The sequence below is a fragment of the Hyla sarda genome, chromosome 5, assembly GCF_029499605.1.
Source record: "Hyla sarda isolate aHylSar1 chromosome 5, aHylSar1.hap1, whole genome shotgun sequence".
Classification (NCBI taxonomy): Eukaryota; Metazoa; Chordata; class Amphibia; order Anura; family Hylidae; genus Hyla; species Hyla sarda.
This window is the reverse complement of record NC_079193.1, coordinates 320,493,147-320,518,706: the sequence shown is the minus strand read 5'-3', so window position 1 is coordinate 320,518,706 and position 25,560 is coordinate 320,493,147. Positions and strand designations below refer to the sequence as shown.

The window sequence follows — 25,560 nt, the reverse complement described above, 5'->3', positions numbered from 1 at the left end:
GTAAGTTCTTAACTGACACATAAAAGGTAAATACAAAATACACTAAGCCTCTGTTTGTCATAAAAGAGCAATGCTATCATATACAAATTACTAACTACACTTGGCTTTAGAATTATCATTAAACACAAACATGCAAAATTAGAAGTGCAAAGAGGAGATAGATAGATTTGAGATTGATAGATAGATTATAGATACATAGAAAGATAGATGAGATAGATAGATATATCCAAATAGGCAGCAGTACACAAGTTGATAGGTGAAATAATAGCAAAATTTATTGCATCATTCCAGTTTACAGAGAGCAACGTTTCCGCAGCTGCAGAAAGTTGCTCTCTGTACACTGAGATAATGCAATACATGTCAGGTGATAGTCAGTATGGGGTGCTCGCATAATTGGAGCCTGGGTCCACCGGTTCCTCAATCCAAATAGGTGAAATAGAATGCAGCACACTACTGTTGCCATCAAAACAAATAGATTTATTCCATAGCGTGCAGAGGACTACGTTTCACCGGTCTCACACCGGTCTTGATAAAGCCGGTGTGAGACCGGTGAAACGTAGTCCTCTGCACGCTATGGAATAAATCTATTTGTTTTGACTGCAACAGTGGTGTGCTGCATTCTATTTCACCTATTTAAATAGATAGATATGAGTGTGATAGATAGATAGATAGATAGATAGATATGAGATAGATAGATAGATATGAGATAGATAGATATGAGATCGATAGATAGATAGATATGAGATAGATAGATATGAGATAGATAGATAGATAGATAGATAGATAGATATGAGATAGATAGATAGATAGGAGATAGATGAGAGAGAGAGAGAGAGAGAGAGATGGCTACTAAAAAATAAGAAAGCTATTGGAGTCATAAAAGGGAAATATTAAACATACTCCATTTGTTAAAAAAAAGTTTGACATTTTATAAAAGCAGTAAAATAATAGAAGAGCATGTAAACATGGATATCATGTTGAACCACAGAAAATCGCTGTGGAAAAATCTCTCCGCTTTTTCTCTCACACGGTTTGATAAATCTGGGCCAATGTGTTGTTTTTACACTAAAGTGCTCTGTGTAAAAAAAACAAAGATTAGCAAGGAAGTGGACCATAACGTTATTTTTTTTTGCTTTTATATGTTTTATGGTACAATGAAAGGTGTCATTACAAAGTACAATTGGTCGCAAAAGGAAGAAAAAGCAATAATGCAAACATGAAAATAGTCTGTGTCCTTAAGGGGTTAAAGTATCTGACTGCTGCAGGTAAGGAGAGGTTTTGAAGGGGGAAGTGCAGATAACACGGAACCAGGTATAGAAAAGAGTGAACTGGCTAACATTGGGAATTTCAGGCCCCTTGCCGATGACTGACTTGATTTTAGTGGCTGACCCACATAGGTACGTAGATAAAGAAACAGATATATAGATAATTCATTAGACTTTGTAATGTGGCATTTTGTTCTATTCCATAGACATAATGAAAATAAATTCAGAAGGAAATACCTGCTTTCAGGTCAGTATCTGCAAAAGAAAAACAAAAAAGCTAAGGAACCCTCCCATGCTTATTGTGACATTTCACACCTACTCTTTCTTGAATACACACATCTATTACCGTATTTTTCACCATATAAGACGCTCCGGCATATAAGACGCACCCAATTTTAAAGGATGAAAATCTAGAAAAAAAAGATTCTGAACAAAATACAATGTAAAGTATAGGACAGTGATCTTTTACCTGCAGATCTCCAGATGTTGCAAAACTACAACTCCCAGCATGCCCGGACAGCCGTTGGCTGTCCGGGCATGCCGGGAGTTGTAGTTTTGCAACATCTGGAGGTCCGCAGGTTGAAGACCACTGGTATAGTGTCACTTTCGCTTCAGACACGGCGGTCAGCTTTGATCGCCGCATCTGAAGGGTTAATGCAGGGCATCACCGCGATCAGTGATGTCCTGTATTAGCCGCGGGTCCCGGCCATTGATGGCCGCAGGGACCGCCGCGATATGACAGGATTTTAATGTGTATTTGCCGTATAAGGCGCACCAACTTTTTCCCCCCAGTTTTGGGGAAGAAAAAGTGCGTCTTATACGGCGAAAAATACGGTACATAACACTCCTTTTTTATTCTCTTGTGTATAAATATGACTCTTCAGATGTTATGTTAGAAAAAAAATGGCCATATTTTGCATGATAGACTAAGGCTCCTTTCACACTAGTGATTTCTCCGTTATTGAAGTTCCATCGCATGTTCCTTCACGATTTTCGGCAAAAACCTGCCGTTACAAAACCCCTGACGGCCGAGACTAAATTGCATTGCAGCCTATGGGATTTTGTAACTGCCCGTTTGCACCCGTATATGCCCGTAATTCACTACGGACATTATACAGTGACGGGACATCGTGGCGGAAAAATTACTGAATGCATGCAGTAATGTTAGTCTCGGACGTCAGGGGTTTTGTAACGGCAGGTTTTTGCCAAAAATCGTGACGGAACATGCGACGGAACTTCAATAACGGAGAAATCACTAGTGTGAAAGGAGCCTAATAGTAAAGAACAATCTTAGTATACCTGTATAGTTGATGGGCCACATATGGGTCATTAGCAAACTTGTCTCTTTCTTTCTCTTTCTATGGTTCCCATATTAAAGTATAATAAGAAATGCTGCAGCTTATATGTCCCACAATGCCCTTGGCTCATCAAAGGTAGAGGTGATGGAATGTCATTATACTGCACTCTCCATGCTGAGTCCTCCCTAAGAACAGTTTTGTGGCATACAACTTGTGCACTTTAGTTATAAAACATTTGGAACTCACACTACAGAATCTCAGTGTGGTCCTATGAGATGCAGCTTTACACAGTTCTCCCTACCGATCTGAAAGCTGTAAGGGATTGTCAGTCAAAACCAGGACATAGGGCAGAGCAGTGTGAGCACCACAAGACTGTTCACATGGAAGAAAAAGCATATCTTTGTTGCTCTTCATACATGTATCATGAATGAGAAAATGAAGTTTCATTCTTCCACGTTCCATATTTCACTGTCCAATGGATGTCCCTTTATGAGGAATGGTCCCAGTTTCTCAATGTTATGGTCTACCCAATCCCTCCTTTTGGCTCTCAAATAAATGAAGTAGGCAAAGAAAAAATGCCTCTATAGGTGCCGCATTGTCATTGGAATATAAGAAGAAAACGTTGTTGTCGTTTTAAGATTTTATTATTTCAATAACACATTTCGGGTATGGAACCCTTCATCAGATTTGGCTCTCAACCAACAGCTTTGTATGTTAAAAAGAAAAAGGAAGCTAGAACTGTTACTTGAGAGCCAAGTGTTGGGAAAGCGTTATTGCGAAAAACCCAGTACAATTCACTTGTAAGAGTACAGGGACTGTAAATGGATTTTTATAGAGTGTATAAGAGTGCATACTGTACATGTCACTTCTTATTGAATTTCCCATATCAAAAATACATTGTAGTTAGGAGATTCAAGAGATCCCTTTGTTTGTTAAAGACCTTTTGAAGGTTAAAAAGGTTGTAAACTGCATTCTGAGCTTACCCTTTGAGGAGACTGTAGTCACAGTACCCAGAGGTAAAAGCTTTGTTCTGAGACTACTTGGGTCAGGGGTGATCGTGTGTCTGTGATGATCAGTTGTCCTTCACAACTTTCCCAAGGGGTGGCACCCAAAACTATAAAAAGAAAGCATAAAAGGTTGTGAGGGAGAACATCCTCCTAAACCCAAATCTTCAACCGATGATCCAAAAAGGTATACTGCCTGCCTCTAGCTTGTGCATCCAGGCAGTACCTTAACACACAGGTAGAGAAATGACCATCAGATGGTTTATATCTAATTTCCATGGCACACAAAGAATAAAACAGTCTACAGGTTTAGAAATATAAACTCTGAATATATACTCTGAATGGTCCCCGGTGTCCTCTAAATGTCAGTATTTACTGAGTCCACCTCCAACAGCTAAACAGCTCTGTTTCTCATTTTAAAGATAACGCCAAGCTATGTAGTACCGTGCAGTCTATCTTATTTATAAGAAAAACATAACATTGATTACGTTTTATGAGGGACATCTATGTGGGACATGGTTACCCTGTAAATAAACTGCCTGTACAAAAAATATGTCAAAAAGCTGTTTCATGTAAAGCCCTCTCTCCCTCTGTCTGAAATAAAAGGACCAATTTGACAAGGCTGCTTTACCATAAGAACTGTGAATCTGTAGGATAACTATATTAGGAGTTAACAGATAAGAGCTTCAAAAATGTGTACATGGTTTCTTAGAACAAACAGATATTTTAGGGGTATTCCAGCATCACAGATGTTTCTATACTATGGCAGCTTCAGGGTAAAAATAAAATTCTTACCTACTCCATATACCCTCCAGCTCCCATTCAAGTCACTTGCTGTAAATGTTGATCCAATTTGATCCCCACTCGAGATCATAAGGACAACTAATGACTTACTGCATAGAGCATAATAAGGTTGTATGAGCAAAAAATGGGCAGAATGTAGTCAACAGCTGACTACGTTTAGACCATTAAAGTGAATGGGCCTGCTCCTGTGCGCCTTGGTATACATCGGAATCCCTTTTTGATAGGATGACAACATATACTTGGGGCATACCCCAATAATAACATTGTGTGACATGTATGAAGGACAACAGAGATGTGTTTAAACTTGCTAGTGTAAATAGCGTGAAGCGTATTTTACTGTTAACTATATTTTTAACCAATAAACCAGTGAAAACACTTAGCAACATTATTATCATTTCGTTGTAGATCTTTCTTCATCGCTGTTTGCTGTGGCTTTGCTGTAGACATAGAGGTAATGGGTAATGTAACTACTAATAGGAGTAAATATTTTTTTAATTTATATTGTATCGGTCTTAAATCAATTTTAAAAACGTCAAAAGCGCAAGAAAATAAAAAAACATATGTATTAATCTGTATCAATTATATTATCAACATAGTAGGTTATGGATGCGGTCATGCTCCTTTTCAGCTTTATTTTTGAGCACCCTCTAGCTTCACACCTATGTGTATATATATATATATATATATATATATATATATAAAGAGAGAGAGATATTAGTTTGCAGTAGCCATATGCGTCTAGTGATGCAGATGCAAAATCATAGAATGTTGCAGAATCTTGTTGTCATGTGTGGGCAGGGAAGAAGTGCACACTATTCTCGCCCACTCCCCTGTCGCTGGCTTCTTACGTACCTGCCCTAGGCGACAGGTCCGTAACCACGAAGACAGTCCCTTCCTAGACAAGTGAGGGATGTAAAATACAATAATACAGACTCAGGTCAAGGAACAGTAGGAAACAGACAAACTAACAAAGCAAAACTAACACACACACAATAAGTCAAAGTCCACTATCCGCTTCAAAAGCCAGGAGTTGTCAGAGTACAAAATCGCTAATACCAGAGAGAATAGTAAGAGAGCAGAGCCAAAGGGTCAAAATGCCAGATATAACAGATACAGTAAGAAGCTAGCTAGGAGACAAACAGAACTCTTTAGCAAGCAAAGACTGGGAGTAGACTGCCAGCTTAACCCCTTAAGGACACATGACGTACCGGTACGTCATGTGTCCTCTCCCGATCTATAACGCGGGGCCACGGCCTCTAACAACGGCCGGGACCCGTGGCTAATAGCACGCGGCATTGATCGCGGTGCCGCGTGCTATTAACCCTTTAGACGCGGCATTCAAAGTTGAATGCCGCGTCTAAAGTGAAAGTGAAAGCATGCCGGTTAGCTCAGGGAGCTGTTCGGGATAGCCGCAGCGAAATTGCGGCATTTCGAACAGCTTACAGGACAGCCGGAGGGTCCCTACCTGCCTTCTCACTGTCCAATCGCCGAATGAATGCTCAGGGCCTGAGATCCAGGCATGAGCAGTCAAGCGGCAGAATCATCGATCACTGGTTTCCTATGAGAAACCAGTGATCAATGTAAAAGATCAGTGTGTGCAGTGTTATAGGTCCCTATGGGACCTATAACACTGCAAAAAAAAAGTGCAAAAAAAGTGAATAAAGATCATTTAACCCCTTCCCTATTAAAAGTTTGAATCACCCCCCCCCCTTTTCCCATAAAAAAAAACACAGTGTAAATAAAAATAAACATATATGGTATCGCCACGTGCATAAATGTCCGAATTATAAAAATATATCGTTAATTAATCCGCTCGGTCAATGGCGTACGCGCTAGACAATTTCAAAATCCAAAATAGTGCATTTTTGGTCACTTTTTATATCATAAAAAAATGAATAAAAAGTGATCAATAAGTCCTATCAATGCAAAAATGGTACCGCTAAAAACTTCAGATCACGGCACATAAAATTAGCCCTCATACCGCCCCATATGCGGAAAAATAAAAAGTTATAGGGGTCAGAAGATGACAATTTTAAACGTATTAATTTTCCTGCATGTAGTTATGATTTTTTCCAGAAGTACGACAAAATCAAACCTATATAAGTAGGGTATAATTTTAATCGTATGGACCTACAGAATAAACATAAGGTGTCATTGTTACCGAAAAATGCACTACGTAGAAACGGAAGCCCCCAAAAGTTACAAAATGTTTTTTTGTTTTTTTTCAATTTTGTCTCACAATGATTTTTTTTCCATTTCGCCGTAGATTTTTGGGCAAAATGACTAACATCATTACAAAGTAGAATTGGTGGCGCAAAAAATAAGTCATCATATGGATTTTTAGGTGCCAAATTGAAAGAGTTTAGATTTTTTAAAGGCAAGGAGGAAAAAACGGAAATGCAAAAACGGAAAAACCCTTGGTCCTTAAGGGGTTAAATAGGTCCAGACCAGGTGTTCAATCAAGGTCAGCTGACCAATCTCAGCAGAGAGGCGTAACCAAAGCAACAAGACTAAACAAAAGCTCTCAGTGCAGGTTAACCCTTCGGTTCCTTACACTTGTAATACTTTTTTTTTATTAGACTTTCGGGCACCAGGTCTCATGTGTGACTTCACCCCCTATAGCCATGTCCTTGTGTATATAGAAAAGGTCTCAGATGTATTATATATGACTGCATATGACCATTACAATTCTTTTTATTGTCTTTTAACCCATGCCACTACATTCTGCATTCATCAAATTATTACACATTATTTACACTTGCCTGCTGATTGGCATAAATAATGAGAACTTGTCACAATGAAAATGCAGCCCAATTTGTAGGGATCATGTTACTGATCAGGAGGAGCTGAGCAGATTGATATACAATACATTCGGAAAATCTTCAGACCCTTTCACATCTTGTTATGTTGCCTTGTGCTGACGAAGGATCAAAACAAGTGTCGGGGTGGTGGGGGGGTACATCAGTAACCTCCAACATGTCCCAGCCAAGTGAGGATTAATACTTATGTATATGGTATTTTTACATGCCGATGTGTTTGTAATATTAGTTATTGGTGAAATAGGATGTAGAGGTTATTGTCTTCTGATGCTCCCCATCCATTTTTGTTGTTTTCTTGGGGGGTATGTGTATTTTATAGGGTAGGTTATTTTAATGGGAAGGCTATTTTTTGTCTTGTACTATTTTTTCAATAAAGATTCTAAATTTACAATATTACAGTCTCAATCTTTTGTGGGTTAGGTGTTGTGATTTGATTGACAAATTGTGTAGCTGAATTGTAGGTTAATAAAGTTCCAGGATAACTTATCATTTCTTTATGTAAATCTCTGCTCATTCTAGGCTAAGAAGTCAAGTGGGTGGTCCTACTCAGTGATTGACAGCTCTCTATATGCTCACTTATACACAAATAGCTGTCAATCACAGAGTAGGACCGCCCACATGATTTCTTAGTCCCAGAATAAACAGAGATTTTCAAAAATAAATAACAAGTTGTTCAGGAACTTTTCCCACACAACTATATATCAATCTGCTCAGCTCCTCCTCCTCTATAACATGATGCCTGCCAATTGGACTGTATTTCCAAGTTCCCTTTTAATCTAATTACACATGCTCTTTAGCTGTAGATTTTAGTCACTAATTTTTATGTTCCAACTCAAGTGCGTATGCTGATCATGTGCCACATTTCGGCCCTGCTGGTGCGAAGACATTTTGAATTGTTATCTCAGATTAGCATTGTCCAGGAAACGCCATCATAAGTGAAAATATTGCAAACCAGGGGGCTGGAGGGTCACTGTAATGTAGTTCTAATAAAGTGTATAAGACAAAAACAATGAAAGATTCTAGAATATGTTGAACAACAAATTCATTAATTTTATTTCAAAGTATTCATATTCAACAAAAAGAAAATAGGAAAATATGATAGGTGGGGGCTGATAGTTGTTAATTATATTTGCAGTTGTATTGCCTGAAAAATCCCTGATTTTCCTCCAATAGATAATGACAATACATCTTTAAGCATGAAAGTTTCACATAAAAATACAGAGGATACAACAGTTGACTTACATGTAAGTATGCATCTTTCTTCCTTCTTCCTTTTCTAGCCTTAGTTCAGTGTCTTTATAACCATTTCCACTAGATGAAAATATGTAAAAACATGTATCTCACACAAAATAATCGTTTTTGAGCATCTTTTACTAAATGTAAAAATATGTGAAAAAATTTACAACTATGTGTTGTAATTCACCTAGTCAGTTGGCCATGTTCCTACACACTCTGTTAGGCCATGTTTACATGGCGGAATTTTTACGGAATATATGCCGGTAAAATAGTGGCCACAGGCAGAATATGCCGGCGCTATGAACCTTGGAAATAGATAGCAATTCATTTCCAAATGGATTCCGGCAACAGAATGTATATGTTAATTCTTTCAGCAGAGGCCTAAATCAGGATGTCTGCAGCAGATGTTTTTGCTGCAGACTCTGCTGCAACAGAATTTCCAAGCAGAATAATTTCACAGCATTCTGCTTGGAAATTCCGTCGTGTAAACATGGCCTTAATGCCCCATCAGTTCTGACAATGGGTTCTGGATTTTTTTAGGAGGAATTGTAAAAATCTGCCAATGTGATAGTCATTAAAGAGTACCTGTCACCAAATAAAACTTAATATTGTGTTCCTTGTGTAATTAGCAGACACTTTCCCAATCACTTGCTTTTAAAATTATCAACATAAATACCTTTAAAATGTGTGATAAAAAACAGCCACTAGGTGGCTCTGATCTGTTCCCTGCCACAATTAATACAGTGTGTTCGGTCTCCTCGCTGGAGTCCGAACCCAGGAAGTGTTTCTCTGCATGGAGCTTGATTGTCAGCTTCACAGAAAGTGAAAGCTCCACAGATTCTCACAGAAAGCTGCACAGACTGACAGCTGAAGGAGAGCCTCACTGAAATCTGCAAAGACTGTACAGTGCCTGAGGTCTTCTATTCATCATAATGCTCCAACAATGTGAGGGCAGAAGTTGTCCCCCAGCAGGCATGACATCACAGAAGCGCTCACTTTCTGCTGCTGGGAAATTGCCCTATGTGAGCAAGAAGAAAGGTATGATACACAGCTTTTTAAAGCTCTGAAATTGTTTTTAAGGGCAGGAGGGGTGTTGGAAGTAGTTAGGGAACACAGTCTGAGGTAGTTCAGAACAGTTTATTTGGTGACAGATACTTTTTAAATTTCGGAATTATAGAGCTGACTTTCACCGAAGCTTAAATACGTATTTATTTTTTTTTGCCTACAGTTTCCATAATGTGAAATTCTTACATTGTTATCCCTATCATTATGTTCTGTATCATTAATATTAACTATTCAATTCTATTCTTGTTCTCATATACAGGTGTTGGAATTGAAACAAAAAATCTATGATGAGTTATGTAATATCAATGATGGCTCATGGAAAATGGAAGATATAAAAGAAGCTGTCTCCTCCTGCAAAGACTACAAATCTGCTGTACAGTACCTGTCACATGAGTGTCAGATATGCTGTGAGAAATACCCATACTCAAAGGTTACTCCTTTTCTAATATACAGTATGTGCAATATTTTAAAGCTAATGGAATAACAAAATCACTTTAACTACTAATAAAGGGGTTACCCAGGAATAGAAAAACAGAGCTACTTTCTATCAAAAACCGCTCCCCGTCTGTCTCCAGGTGGGGTGTTGTTCTGCAAGTCAGTTCCATTAAAGTAAAAGGAGCCAAGTTGTAAAACCACACCCAACCTGGGGACAGAATATGGAGCTGTTTTTGAAAGAAATTAGATGTATTTTTCTATTCCTGGATAACCCCTTTAATATTGTCCCCCAGGGAGTGTCCCAAAGAATCTAAACTACCACTAGACAGCTGGATAGAGGCAAAGAAGTGCATGGAGCCTTCTATCATGTAGAGGCATACATACATTTTTTCTGTCAGCTTAAATGTAAATCAAAGAGTAAAAAAAATTATAGTATGCTCCAAAGGATGACATTTATGGAGGCATTTTTTTCCTAGAAGCATTACAGAACAATATGCAGAGATGTATGGGACTCCATGCATGGCTGTACAACCTCCTTGTCGTGTGCATGAAGCCATAACTGGAATTTACAGTTTTTAAAGGGTTATCCCCGATTAGAAAAGAAAAACTAATTTTTTTCAAAAACAGCACCATATCTGTCCTCAGTTGTGTGTGGCATTGCAGCTTAGTTCCAGTGAAGTGAATGAAGGCAAGCTATAATATTAAACACAACCTAAGGACAAGATGTGGTGCTGTTTTTGGAAGAAAATAGCTCTGCTTTTCTTTCCCTGGATAACCTCTTTAACCTCTCAGAAGTGGTCCTTATCTTTAAAGGAAATCTGTCAGCAGTTTCACCCACACTAAAGCTGTCACACAGGCTTGTAGGGCAGGTGATGCTGATCAAAACGATTCTCACTGTGTCCAGATTTGCCCAGCCATTTTGCCGCAATTAGCTTTTTTCTTTTCATGCAAATGAGGGCCGGGGCATGGGCAGAGCTAGGGGCACGCTGGTGTCATCTTCACCGGGCGGCGGTCCAACTGGCTCATCAATATTCATAACCCCCCTCCCTGTTCTTGCGCCCTGTGTTAGTGTACAGCTGGGTAAATCTGGATGCCATGAGTATTGTTTTCATCAGCATCTCCCGCACTACAAGCCTGTGTGACAGCTTTAGTGCGGGTGATACTGCAGACAGATTTCCTTTAAAGGAGTACTCTAGTGCAGAGTATTCCTGCTCCGTCCTGCCCGGGCTGCAAAATAAATGAAAATAAACCATCACTCACCTCCCTGGGTTCCCGCGGAGCGCCACTACAGCTGATCAGTCCTCCAGGTCCATCTCCTTCATACTTCCTGGTGTAACGAAGCATCACATGGCGCTCAGCCTATCGCCGGCCGCTGAAATCTTCTGCCTCGGCCGGCGATAGGCTGAGCGCTATATGACGCTTCTTTACACTCAGAAGTATGAAGGAGATGGACTGGAGGACCGATCAGCTGTAGTGACGCTGCGTGGGAACCCAGGGAGGTGAGTGATGGTTTCTCTCTCCATTCTCTGTGTCAGCGTCCTTGAACACAGTCTCATGCACCCTAGCCTGTATCATTCCTTACATTATTGTTCTGTGGGCTCCATCTCTTAGTCCCAGTCCTGTTGTCTTTCAGTTTGTGAAGATGACGCACTGCAACTGCTCCTTCTGTGAACTGTGTTTCATTCATCATTTCTCCTCGGTGATCAAAGAAAAGAGTATTATTCATGTGGTGTGTCCTATCTGCAAAAAGCCTGATCTGGAGAATGAAGGCAACACAGAGGAATCAAGGGAGTATTTTAACTTATTGGACACACAGGTATTAAATAAAAGTGTAAACATATACAATGTAAGGACATCTATAACTATATCATGTTTTCATAACAAGTTTGATTCAAACTTCAGTTACTCTGTTCCCAGTCTCTGTGTGCATGCAGAACATTGATATAGTCATATTGAGGGAGATTTATCAAAACCTGTCAAGAGGAAAAGTTGCCCACTTGCCCATAGCAACCAATAAGCTCACTTCTTTAATTTTTAGCAAGGCCTCTGCAAAATGAAAAAAGCAATCGGATTGGTTGCTATGGGTTACAGGGCAACTTTTCCTTTGCACAGGTTTTGATAAATCTCCCCCATTGTTCTTGGAATTAAAAATTTTTTGTATGGGAATATACATCATATTTAAAAGCAACCCTTCCAATTTAAATAGTACCTGTCACCAAACTAAACTGTTAATATATTGTTCCTTATGAAATTATAAGACACTTTGCTATTTACTTGCTGTTAGAATTCTCAAACTTTATATGTTTTTAAAGGAGAACTCCGGGAAGTACCAACTTATCCCCTAACCTAAGGATAGGGGATAAGTGTTAGATCGCGGGGAGTCCGACCGCTGGGGCCCCCCGTGATCTCCTGCATGGAGCCCTGGCTCCCTGCATGAAACAAGCCTTTTCGACCACAGCACGAAGCTGCGGCCAACACGCCCCTTCCATGCAGTACTATAACAGAGCTGGAGATTACCGAAAGCAGCGCTCTGGCTTTCCCATAGAGCTGTATGGAGGTGGCATGTTGGGCGTCGCTTCGTGCGGTGGTTGACACACCTCATTCATGCTGAGAACTGGGGTGCAGTTCGGGAGATCGCGGCGGGTCTCATCAGTTGGACCTCCCGCGATCTAATACTTATCGCCTATCCTTAGGATAGGGGATAAGTTGTTACATCCCAGAGTTATCCTTTAACCTCTTAAGGACCCAGGACGTACGGGGACGTCCCCGCACCCTGGGCCTTAAGGACCCAGGACGTCCCCGTACGTCCTGGCGTTTTCCGGTCTCTGCCGCTCGCCGGGCAGAGATCGGAACTGGATGCCTGCTGAAATCCTTCAGCAGGCATCCAGGGCAAACGCCGAGGGGGGCCATGTAGGCCCCCCATGTCGGCGATCGCCGCAAATCGCAAGGGAAATCGCCCTTGCGATCTGCGGCGATACCGGGCTGATCGGGTTTCTGGGACCCGACCGCCCGGTAATTTCGCATGATCCCGGCTGTCACAGACAGCCAGGACCATGCTGGAGTATAGGAGCGAGGTGGCAAGCCTGCCACCTCCTCCTATACCCTGCGATCTGTCGGTTAGTTAACCGACCAATCGCAGGAGGGGGGGCGGTTACTTCCTCCCGTCCTGCCCGGCCCCTGAAAGTCCGGAGAGGAACGGAGGAAGACCGGAGGACGCGTCGGAGGACGGGGGAGTGCTGGGGATCGGCCCCGGTACTTACCTCGTCCCTGAAGACCCGGATCCAGACGAGGAAGATGGCGGCGGGGGAGACAGGTGAGTAGATTTTCAGCCGCGGTCGGGCCCTTTACAGCAATGCACGTCGCCGTAAAGCGACATGCATTGCTGTAATAGGACCCTGTAAACTACAACTCCCAGCATGCCCAGACCGCCCTTGGCGTCTGGGCATGCTGGGAGTTGCAGTTTTGCAACATCTGGAGGTCCACAGTTTGGGACCACTGTGCCCTTCCAGATGTTGCAAAACTACACATCCTCAGCATGCCCTTACTGTCCAGGCATGCTGGGAGTTGTAGTGCTGTAACATCTGGCCCTTCAGATGTTGCAGAACTACAACTCCCAGCATGCCTGGACAGTTTTGGCATACTGGGGGTTGTAGTTTTGCAACATCTATAAGGGCACAGATTGGGAACCACTGTATTAGTGGTCTGCAAACTAGTCCTCCAGATGTTGCAAAACTACAACTCCAACATCTGGCTCTAAAGATGTTGCCGAACTACTACTCCCAGCATGCCTGAGAATGTTTGGGAGTTGTGGTTTTGCAACAGCTGGAAGCACACTGGTTGGGAAACATTGTTTCCTAACTCAGTGTTTCCCAACCCGTGTGCCTCCAGCTGTTGCAAAACCACAACTCCCAAACATTCTCAGGCATGCTGGGAGTAGTAGTTTTGCAACAGCTGAAGGTCCCCCCTGTGAATGTACAGGGTACACTCACATGGGCAGGCGGCTTACAGTGAGTATCGGGCTGCAAGTTTGCAATGCAGCAAATTTTGCGCGGCAGCTCAAACTCGCTGTAACCCCCCCGCCCGTGCGACTGTACCCTAAAAACACTACACTACACTACCACATAATAAAATAAAAAGTAAAAAACACTACATATACACATACCCCTACACAGCCCCCCTCCCTCCCCAATAAAAATGAAAAACGCCTGGTACGCCACTCTTTCCAAAATGGAGCCTCCAGCTGTTGCAAAACAACAACTCCCAGTATTGCCGGACAGCCGTTGACTGTCCAGGCATGCTGGGAGTTTTGCAACAGCTGGAGACACCCTGTTTGGGAATCACTGGCGTAGAATACCCCTATGTCCACCCCTATGCAAATCCCTAATTCAGGCCTCAAATGCGCAGGGCGCTCTCACTTTGGAGCCCTGTCGTATTTCAAGGCAACAGAATAGGGTCACATATGGGGTATCGCCGTACTCGGGAGAAATTGACTAACAAATCTTGGGGGTCTTTTTCTCCTTTCACCCCTTATGAAAAGGTGAAGTTGGGGTCTACACCAGCATGTTAGTGTAAAAAAAATAAACTTTTTACACTAACATGCTGGTGTTGCCCTATACTTTTCATTTTGACAAGAGGTAAAGGGGAAAAAAGCCCCCCAAAATTTGTAATGCAATTTCTCCCGAGTACGGAGATACCCCATATGTGGGCGCAAAGTGCTCTGGGGGCGCACAACAAGGCCCAGAAGGGAGAGTGCGCCATGTACATTTGAGGTGATTTGCACAGGGGTGGCTGATTGTTACAGCGGTTTTGACAAACGCAAAAAAAAACAAAACCCCACATGTGACCCCATTTCGGAAACTACACCCCTCACGGAATGTAATGAGGGGTGCAGTGAGAATTTACACCCCACTGGTGTCTGACAGATCTTTGGAAGAGTGGGCTGTGCAAATTAAAAATGTTGTACAGCCCACTGTTCCAAAGATATGACAGACACCAGTGGGGGGTAAATGCTCACTGTACGCCTTCTTACGTTCCTCAAGGGGTCTAGTTTCCAAAATGGTATGCCATGTGGGGGTTATTTTGCTGTCCTGGCACCATAGGGGCTTCCTAAATGCGACATGCCCCCCGAGCAAAATTTGCTCTCAAAAAGCCAAATATGACTCCTTCTCTTCTGAGCATTGTAGTTCGCCCGTAGTGCACTTCAGGTCAACTTTTGGGGTACCTCCATACTCAGAAGAGATGTGGTTACAAATTTTGGCGGGTATTTTCTGCTATTAACCCTTGCAAAAATGTGAAATTTGGGGGGGAAACACACCTTTTAGTGATTTTTTTTTTATTTTTTTTTTTACGTATGCAAAAGTCGTGAAACCCCTGTGGGGTATTAAGGCTCACTTTATTTCTTGTTACGTTCCCCGAGGGGTCTAGTTTCCAAAATGGTATGACATGTGTTTTTTTTTTGCTGTCCTGGCACCATAGGGGCTTCCTAAATGCGACATGCCCCCGAGCAAAATTTGCTCTCAAAAAGCCAAATATGACTCCTTCTCTTCTGAGCATTGTAGTTCACCCATAGTACACCTCAGGTCAACTTATGGGGTACCTTCATACTCAGAAGAGATGGGGTTACAATGTTTGGGGGGTATTTTCTGCTATTAACCCTTGCAAAAATGTGAAATTTGGGGGGGAAACACACATTTTAGTGAAATTTTATTTTTATTTTTTTACTTATGCAAAAGTCGTGAAACACCTGTGGGGTATTACAGCTCACTTTATTCCTTGTTACATACCTCAAGGGGTCTAGTTTCCAAAATGGTATGCCATGTGGGGGATTTTTGCTGTTCTGGCACCATAGGGGCTTCCTAAATGCAACATGCCCCCCAAAAACCATTTAAAAAAAACGTACTCTCCAAAATCCCCTTGTCGCTCCTTCGCTTCTGAGCCCTCTACTGCGCCCGCCGAACACTTTACATAGACATATGAGGTATGTGCTTACTCGAGAGAAATTGGGCTACAAATATAAGTATACATTTTCTCCTTTTTCCCCTTGTAAAAATTCAAAACTTGGGTCTACAAGAACATGCAAGTGTAAAAAATGGAGATTGTGAATTTTCTCCTTCACTTTGCTGCTATTCCTGTGAAACACCTAAAGGGTTAAAACGCGGACTGAATGTCATTTTGAATACTTTGGGGGGTGCAGTTTTTATAATGGGGTCATTTGTGGGGTATTTCTAAAATGAAGACCCTTCAAATCCACTTCAAACCTGAACTGGTCCATGAAAAATTGTGAGTTTGGAAATTTTGTGAAAAATTGGAAAATTGCTGCTGAACTTTGAAGCCCTCTGGTGTCTTCCAAAAGTAAAAACACGTCAATTTTATGATGCAAACATAAAGTAGACATATTGTATATGTGAATAAAAAAATAAATTATTTGGAATATCCATTTTCTTTACAAGCAGAGAGCTTCAAAGTGAGAAAAATGCAAAATTTTCAAATTTTTCATAAAATTTGGGGATTTTTCACCAAGAAAGTATGCAAGTTACCACAAAATTTTACCACTATGTTAAAGTAGAATATGTCATGAAAAAAACAATCTTGGAATCAGAATGATAACTAAAAGCATTCCAGAGTTATTAATGTTTAAAGTGACAGTGGTCAGATTTGCAAAAAAAGGCCGGGTCCTGAGGTGTAAAATGGTTGGGTCCTTAAGGGGTTAATGTGACTGAAAAAATGGCCACTAGGTGGCTCTGTTCTGTTCCCTGCCACAAGTCAAACAGTTAGTTTGGTCTCCTCCGACTTGGCAGGAGACCAAACACAGGAAGTGCATGCGGGGCATGGTGAGGCACAGCTCTCAAAGGATCCAGAGACATTACATCTGCTGGGGAACGCCCACTTTCTCCTACCGGGAGCTCACACAATGTGAAAAAGAGGAAGAGTATGATACAGAGCTTTTTGAAGCTCATAGAAATGAGGAGTAGTTAGGGAATATAATCTTTGTTTAGAATCTAGTTTAGAAAATATGGTTTAATGACGGGTACTCTTTAAACTCTACCCAGACCCTGCGCTGGATAACCCTGGCCACATGCTTAAAAAATGAAAATGCTGTTGAAAAATTCCAGGATAACTTGTCATTTAGCCATGTAAACCCAGAATGCGCAGAGATATAAATGAATAAATGACTGATTATGCTGGAACTTTTTCCTTAAATCTATATACCAATCTGCTCAGATGATCCTGCTCTATAACATGCTGCCTGCACATTGGACTGAATTATTTAAAGTGACAAGTTCCCTTTAAAATTAATAGAATTTCTTAATTGTGCTTTAATAGTACTGCAGACTGTTAAATGTACATAACTCAATGTAATATTATGTAAATTAACTATTTTATTCTGTTTGGTGATCAAATAAACTTTGACACAATAACCAGCAATAATATATTGTCCTCACTTCCATGGTGATATAGAAGAGCTGGCAAAATAAAAGTGTCAATGTTAGAGATGAGCAAGCTGAGCCTGGTGAACCAAGTCTCACTCAGAACTTTGTGGTGACAGTGGCTCGCCAAACTTTCAAACATTGCCTGGCTCTGCTTGTGCAAGCCTGGCAACATCAGTAATATTAGCAGGAGGGATGAGGAACACATGGCGTATTAGCACCTGAAGCAAATTAGTAAGTACTGGGAACACTGAGATGACGTCAGGGTAGCCCAGCATACAATGCAGCTATCAGCAAGATCACATGACCCCAGGTTATTTAATCATCACTTTGTAGTATGTGCCATACAGCTCTCAGGCTACTTAGGACACAGCATAGGGGTTGGTTTGAATAGATGACAAAGCCCTATGCACTTCATTGCGCCACAGTTTTGGAGAAAGGTAAGATAGAGAGCAAGAACTACTGATCCCAGAAAGCCTTCACAAATCAAGTAGAATTTCAAGCTGACCTCAGACAATGACCTCCTGTTAACCACACTACTGTGTACAGTTGCTGCACTACAAATCCCAGCCAGCAATGAACAAGCCCATAAAAGCTATCACATAACAAGCAGAGCAAAGCACTGATCAGTGGGTTGACCTCAGACAGTGACCTCTTATTACCTGCAGTGCTGTGTTCAGTTGGTGCACTTCAAATTCCAACAGCAGTGAACTAGCCACATTATAATACCTATCAAGCAGAGCAAAGTAGTGGGCTGACCTGTACTTTAACATAAATATGCATTTAAAACATAGTGACAATGGAATACACATTTTAGACCAAGTTACGTGTATTTTCTGGGTTTAACTGAATAAACAGTATTTCTACCTGTGTTTTATAAAACTGCAGATTTAAAAGCATTGAGAGTAAACACGACTTAGCCATCTAAGGATAAGTTACACATATTTTCTAGGTTTAATCAAATATATAGTATTTCAACCTGAATTCAATATAAATACGCATTTAAAAGCATTAAAGGGGTACTCTGCCCCTAGACATCTTATCCCCTATCCAAAGGATAAGGGATAAGATGTCAGATCGCGGCGGTGCCGCTGCTGGGGAGCCCCGGGATCCCCGCTGTGACACTGCGCTATCATTACAGCACAGAGCGAGTTCGCTCTGCACGTAATGACGTGCAATACAGGGGCTGGAGCATAGTTACGTCACGTCTCCGCCCCTCGTGACGTCACGGCCCGCCCCTTTCAATACAAGTCTATGGGAGGGGGCACGGCGGTTGTCACGCCCTCTGCCATAGACTTGCATTAAGGGGACAGGCCGTGATGTCACAAGGGGCGGAGCCATGACATCACGCGGCTCCGTCCCCTTTATCGCCCGTCATTACGCACAGAGCGAACTCGCTCTGTGCTGTAATGATAGCGCAGTGCCGCAGCAGGGATCCCGGGGCTCCCCAGCAGCGGCACTGCGGCAATCTGACATCTTATCCCCTATCCTTTGGATAGGGGATAAGATGTCTAGGGGCGGAGTACCCTTTAAGAGAGTGAATGCCATTTCAGGACAAGTTATGTGTATTTTCTGGGTTTTATAAAAAAATAAAAAAAACATGTGTGGCTGGGTTTAACATAAATACGCATTTGTAGAGTTGTGAGTTACAAATCACCCCCAAAACAGCTGCCAGTTGCCTGGTGGTAGTAGCAGCCATGTCAATAAGCAAAAGTTCTCACTACGGCTCTTGTGGCCTGGTTGACTTGTTCGAGGTCTCTTTAGAAGGAGGAAGAAGAGTCTGATGATATGACATTGAGCTAGGTGTCAGTGGATACATAGTTTACAGTTATATGACACAGAAGGATAGACACGAAGAGGAGTTGTGTGAGAACAGTTAATCTTTGGACTGTGTTGTAGAGGTGGTGAAAGCAGTGGCCAAGCATAGCACTTGTGGAACTGACGGTTGTAGGCATATTGGGCATATGCTGATGGAGAAAAAAATAGAAGTTTATGCAAAGAGGAGTGGCTGGGACGATGATGAAGAGTTTGATAATGACGAAGGACAGGAGGTTAGAACAAGATGAGGAGGAGCTGATAAGTTCAGAGCAGGAGGGTTGTGGCAATGTCAACAAAGAAGAGCCTAGCTATGGTAGGGCCAGAACACCTGTTACACATAACAGAAGTAGGCCTGCTGGTTCAGGTCAGGTGACGGCAACACTGCTGTATCTGTAGGCTTGAGAAAAAAAAAATTCCAGAGAAGGGGCACAGTCAGGTAGTGCTGTACCTGTCCAGTATCATGTCTTCTCCACCCTCTAGTGTAGCATCAGAGAGAGTGTTTAGCGCAACAGGCGGCATCAACACTAAGCAAACAACATTTTCTGCCAGCAAAGTGGAAAAAACGAATGTTTCAAAAAATTATTTAAGCATGAATCAGTGACGAATTCAAACCTCCTATGCCAGATGCCACTGATTGGACAGTACTATTATTACCCTTGCTGCCCACTGGCTACTACAACTCCCACCAGTCCATCACTGCCTGCCGTGCAGGATAATTTAATCCCACTAGTATACCACTACTAGCTGTTCTGTCCACTGGCTACTACAACTACCACCAGTCCACCACTGCCTTCTGTCCGCTGGCTACTAGTTCTACCACCAGTCCACCACTGCCTGCTATCCGCTTACTACAACTACAACCAGTCTACTACTGGCTGCTGTCAGCTGGCTACTATAACTCCCACCATTCCACTACTACTTGCTGTACAATGGCTACTAGAACTACCACCAGTCCACCTCTGCCTGCTGTCCGCTTACAACAACTACCACCAGTCTACCACTGGCTGCTGTTAGCTGGCTGCTACAACTTCCACCAGTTCTTCACAAAAGGGAGAATTTTTGAAAATTTTTTCAGCTTTTTAAAATTTACAAAAACTATATCTTCTTCACTATCTACAAGTTCTTCACTATTTTGAGACATCGTCCTTGCATAGAAAAAGCCATTGTGTCTTCAGATACCTCTGTGAGCATTTTAACACAGACAGGCATCTGCCAACAAACAAGGTTACTTTATGCAGTGTTATACACATGTTTTGAGGCTTATTTCATTGTTGGTTCATGAAGAACCTGTTCACCGCAAACCAAACTTTATTGGAAAGTTCAGGGGGTCCACTGAACCGAATGTTTGAAAAGTTCACTCAACTCTAGTCAATACAGTTGTAACAGTAATCTTGAATTTCAGCCACATAGTAGAGTCCAATAAAATCCTCCCAGTCACATAGCAGTGCCCATGCAGAGTGCTTAGCTGATCCACATAGAATTCCAATATGATGTAATAAATGTGGCAGCCATATTAGTGTTTCTAAATTTTTATACGGAATTAACTAAAAAAAAAAAATAATAATAATATTTAGCTGAACCTCTAGACAACTTTATAAAAATCATAAATTCTTAAAATATAATTCCTACGTATACCTAATATAAAATGAATGTATGTGTTGTATCGCCACATGTCCTTCTCTTTTAGATTCATCACTATCTTGATTCAGCAACACATGAGTTGTTTCAAAGCAAACTGAGGGATAGAGCACTCATGGAGATGCCCAATTTCTGCTGGTGCAGTCATGTAAGTGACAAATTGTAATCTTTAAGTCCCTAAACTCTATATACTAGATATAGATATGGCCATTTTATTTGCCTGTATATAATCATAGTAATAGCTTCAGGTGGAGAATATGGCACCATACACCAAGATCCATAGGATGTGTCCCCACATAGGGTCCGAGCAAATGGGTTTTCTTTGTGCATGAGCCTATTTATCCTGAAATAATTTAGTTATATAATCTAATATATAATAATTTAGTTATATAAAGTAAATATACTCTATTCTAGCATGTTTCAACCTTTTAATATATCTAAAATCAGCCAATATAAGACACCAATAATCTTTCTTCACATTTCTCTACTGATTTTTTGTTTTCCCATGCATATATCAGTTTTCATGTTATATAATGTATTTCTCACAAATTAAATAGTTGAAAAGGTTGGAAAAAAAGAGTCCATCGAGTTTAACATGTGACCTTACTGTGCTGATCCAGACGAAAACAAAAAAGACTGAGACAAATGCCAAAGAAAACTTTCCTCCCAACCCCAAATATTGCCATCAGAATAAATCACTGGACCAACATCCCACCTACAATATTACATTTTCTAAGAACTCTTGTCCCTCTTTTTTTAATCAGTTTTTTCAGCCATCAAAACACCATGTGACAGTGGGTTCCAAAGAATCTCTGTCTGTGACAATGGTGAAACATTCTTCCCTCTAGACGTAGAGGATGTCCCCTTGTCATGGTTACCAGCCTAGGTATAAAAAGATCAACACACTCTGTATTGTCCGTTATATATTTGTACATTGTGATCGCCCCTAAGACGTCTTTTCTCCAAACTAAATAGCACCAAGCTTGATAACCTGTCTTGGTCCTGTAATCCTCCCATGCCATCAATTATATTTGTCAACCTCCTCTGCCCCCTTTCCAGATCAGCCAGGATCTTCTTATATAATTGGACACAATACTCCATATGTGGTCTGACTAGTGATTTCTGCAGAGGCAAAACTAGGTTCCTGTCACTAGCATCTATGCCTCTCCTTATACATTCCATTATTTTACCTGCCTTGGCAGCAGCTGCCTGACATTAGACACTAAGTTTGAGTTTACTGTCTTACCATTATTGCCAAGTCCTTTTCGGTGCTAGTTGTACCATTTAGCATAAAATTGTATATTTTGTTGCCGCAGCCCCAGTGCATAATCTTACTTTTATCCACATTAAACTTAATTTCTCATTTCTCTGCCCAAGCTCTAGTGTAATATTATTTTCATCTCCTAAAATAACTTTATATCATCTGCAAATAGTGAAATTCTATTCTGTAAGTCGTCATGAATAAACATACTGTAAAGGATCCAATACTGACCCCTGAAGTATCACTGTTAACTGTGACCCAATCAGAGAATGTTCCATTTTCAACTACCCTCTGTTTCCTATCTCTTGGCCATTTACACGTTAGTGATGATCTCATTATTATCTGTTTTGCATTTAGTGTTCATTTGGCGTTCTGCATGAAAGAGACACTTTACAAATGGAATGTCCCTCCTGCAATAAAATTACTTGTTTCAATTGCAAAGAGCAAGTAAGTACATTATTTAAATGTTATGTATCACATTTAAAAACTTCTGACATGCCATAGTGACAGGTCAGATTGAGATTGGTGGGGTCTTGGTACTAAGACCCCACTAATCACTAAAATAAATGAGCAGAAGCTGACTGCTGAGTCCATTTGCTTCTACTCTGTGCCACTCATCTCTGCTCAGAGAGTGGAACGAACAGTGTATGGATTTATAGAAAGTTTATAGACTTTCTATTAATCCGTACACTGCTTGGTCCGACAATAGACACTGAACTGTTCTGCAACTTGGTCTAACATTTCGGACATTTTACTAATAAAGAATGAAGTCACCTCCCATCCACCCCCCCTTCCTCATTAAAATGTAAAGGTCGATACAAGGTAACCCAGTACAGAACGTTGTCCTGTCAGGTAAATGTTGCCTCAGGTGCTTGTGGTGTGTCTGTTCTGGCCCACTACTCTACTACTAGTTAGTTAGAGCTGAGGTAGCAGCGTGGAGAGAAGTTAGGTGAAGTCTGTGGTAATCTAAAGGAGTCCTGTGGAGAAGTCAAAAGCCTGTAACCACGCATCTACAAGTGCCCCCCTGCACAGGTTTGGTCTGAAAGTCTAGGATAGCATGTGATAGAAAGCCTCAGGCAACTCTTTATCCAAAAATCTATAGTCAAAGCCTGGCGGTAAGCTAATTTCGGGGAAGCATTGCAGTGAGTCTCAATTCATATTGGGTGGTCTCAAGTCACAAGTCTAAGGCCTAGAAGTCAAACTCTAAAGTCTACAGTAACTAAAATTCTGTCAAGTGAAAAGTCCCAGAGAGGCAAAAGGCTCCATAGGGTTATTCTGCACTTCGCCTGCTCTGATCTGTACTGTTAAGGATTACAACATCTATCCTAACCTCAGTAAATGCAGTTTTCAGTAACCCTGCATCTGGTGTCTTTATTCTCTTGCCGCAAAATCAGGTACATATACCTGATGAGATTTAACTGTCACAGCACCACCGGGTACTGTGAACGCAGCATCTATCAGGCTTACAGAGGGAGGGAACTCAGGAGCAAGGTGACAGCAGAGCACCAATGGTTGCCATGGCAACCGGAGGCTTGACATTGGCCTCCATTGTCAAGGCTACAGAAGCTGATCAGCCTCTACATAAGGTAGAGTCTGATCTGCTATACTATGCCTGTCAGTGTAAAACTGACAGCTATAGGCATAATTCAGTGGATTACAGATGTGTACTCCACTGAATCATGCGTACGATAGTAAAAGAATAAGTAAAATGTAAAAAATATATATAAAAAATAATAAAATACATTTTATATATACCGTATATATAAAATGTATTTTATTATTTTTTATAAATATTTTTTTACATATATATATATATATATATATATATATATATATATGTTATACACCCAAATGAAAGGAAAAAAAACAGTCCCCCCCAAAAACATCAACATGTCCTGCAAAAATAGAGTCCTCACACAATTGTGTCAGTGAAAAAATAAAAAAAGTTATAAAGTTATGGCTCTTAGAATATGGCGACTTACAAACATGATTTTTTTTTACAAAAATAGTTTTTATGGTATTAATGTAATAAAATATAAAATAGTATATAAATTTGTTATCGCCATAATTGTACCGACCTGCAGATTAAAGTTAACATGTCTGTCATACAGCATGATGAACAACTTAAAAAAAATTCATAAAAAACAACGGCAGAATAGATTTTTTTAAATTTCTCCCACTTCATAAAAAATTAAATAAAAAATTATCAGAGTGTCACATGTACCTCAGAAGTTGACAAGCGTCAACTTGTCTCCCAAAAATATTTTTGCTTCCCAAGGCCTCTGCAACTTTATTTAATGCCAGCAAAGTGTCCTAAACTAAAAGGAGGCCCCAGAATCCACACAGCACTCCTTCATGTCTGAGGCCTGTGTGTGAGACACATAGCGCACAAAGGCCACACATGGGATATTTATAAATAAGTCAGAATTCGGGGAATAAATCTTGAGTTGCATTTCTCTGTCAACACCTGCTGTGCTACAGGAAAAAAAATGGATTAAAATGAAAAATCTGCAAACAAAAAGAAATTTCTAAATTCCGCCTCCACTTTGCTTTCATTTCTGTGAAACTCCCAAAGGGTTAATAAACTACATCAATGTCATTCTGACTACTTTAACCCCTTAAGAACCAAGCCCATTTTCACTTTAAAGGGGTTATCCAGGAAAAAACTTTTTGTTATATAATCAACTGGCTCCAGAAAGAAAAGTAGTTATGAGCTTCTGAAGTTAAGGTTGTTCTTCTCTGTCTAAGTGCTCTCTGATTACACGTGTCTCAGGAACCGCCCAGTTTAGAAGCAAATCCCCATAGAAAACCTCTTCTAAACTGGGCGGTCCCCGACACACGTGTCATCAGAGAGTATTTAGACAGAAAAGAGCAACCTTAACTTCAGAAGCTCATAACTACTGAAAGGATTAAGATTTTTTGTAGACCCAGTTTTTTAAATTTTACAAGTGGTAAAAGGAAAAAAAGACCCCCAAAATGTGTAACCCAATTTCTCTCGAGTATGGAAATACCTCATGTGTGGACGTCAAGTGCACTGCGTGTGCAGTACAATGCTCAGAAGTCACATTTGGCTTTTGGAAAGTAAATTTTGCTGAAATGGTTTTTTGGGGGCATGTCGCATTTAGGAAGCCCCTATGGTGCAAGAACAGCAAAAAAAAGAAAAAGAAACACATCACATACTATTTTGGAAACTACACCCCTCAAGGAACGTGACAAGGGGTACAGTGAGCCCCACAGGTGTTTGAAAATTTTCCGCTAAAGTTGGACGTGAAAATGAAAAATTTGATTTTTTTTTCACTAAAATGCTGGTGTTACACCAAATTTTACATTTTCACAAGGGGTAATAGAAGAAAAAGCCTCCCGAAATTTGTAACACCATTTCTTTTGAGTATGGAAATACCCCATATGTGGATGTAAAGTGCTCTGCGGGCGAACTACAATGCTCAGAAGAGAAGGAGCACCATTGAGCTTTTGGAGAGAGAATTTGGTT

General features: G+C 40.9%; 1 protein-coding gene across 3 annotated transcripts in view; it reads left to right on the top strand.

The window, feature by feature from the left end:
• The window catches only part of LOC130274209 (E3 ubiquitin-protein ligase RNF31-like), a 78,244-nt gene that overhangs the window by 19,847 nt on the left and 32,837 nt on the right, over positions 1–25,560 (top strand). For all 3 annotated transcript variants that reach the window (XM_056522263.1, XM_056522264.1, XM_056522262.1), the window contains 7 exons: positions 1,472–1,512; positions 4,777–4,822; positions 8,364–8,434; positions 9,751–9,921; positions 11,560–11,742; positions 20,859–20,957; positions 22,428–22,517. In XM_056522263.1, the coding sequence (XP_056378238.1) occupies positions 1,477–1,512; positions 4,777–4,822; positions 8,364–8,434; positions 9,751–9,921; positions 11,560–11,742; positions 20,859–20,957; positions 22,428–22,517 (696 nt within the window). In that variant the 5' untranslated portion in view covers positions 1,472–1,476. The remainder of the gene's footprint in view (positions 1–1,471; positions 1,513–4,776; positions 4,823–8,363; positions 8,435–9,750; positions 9,922–11,559; positions 11,743–20,858; positions 20,958–22,427; positions 22,518–25,560) is intronic.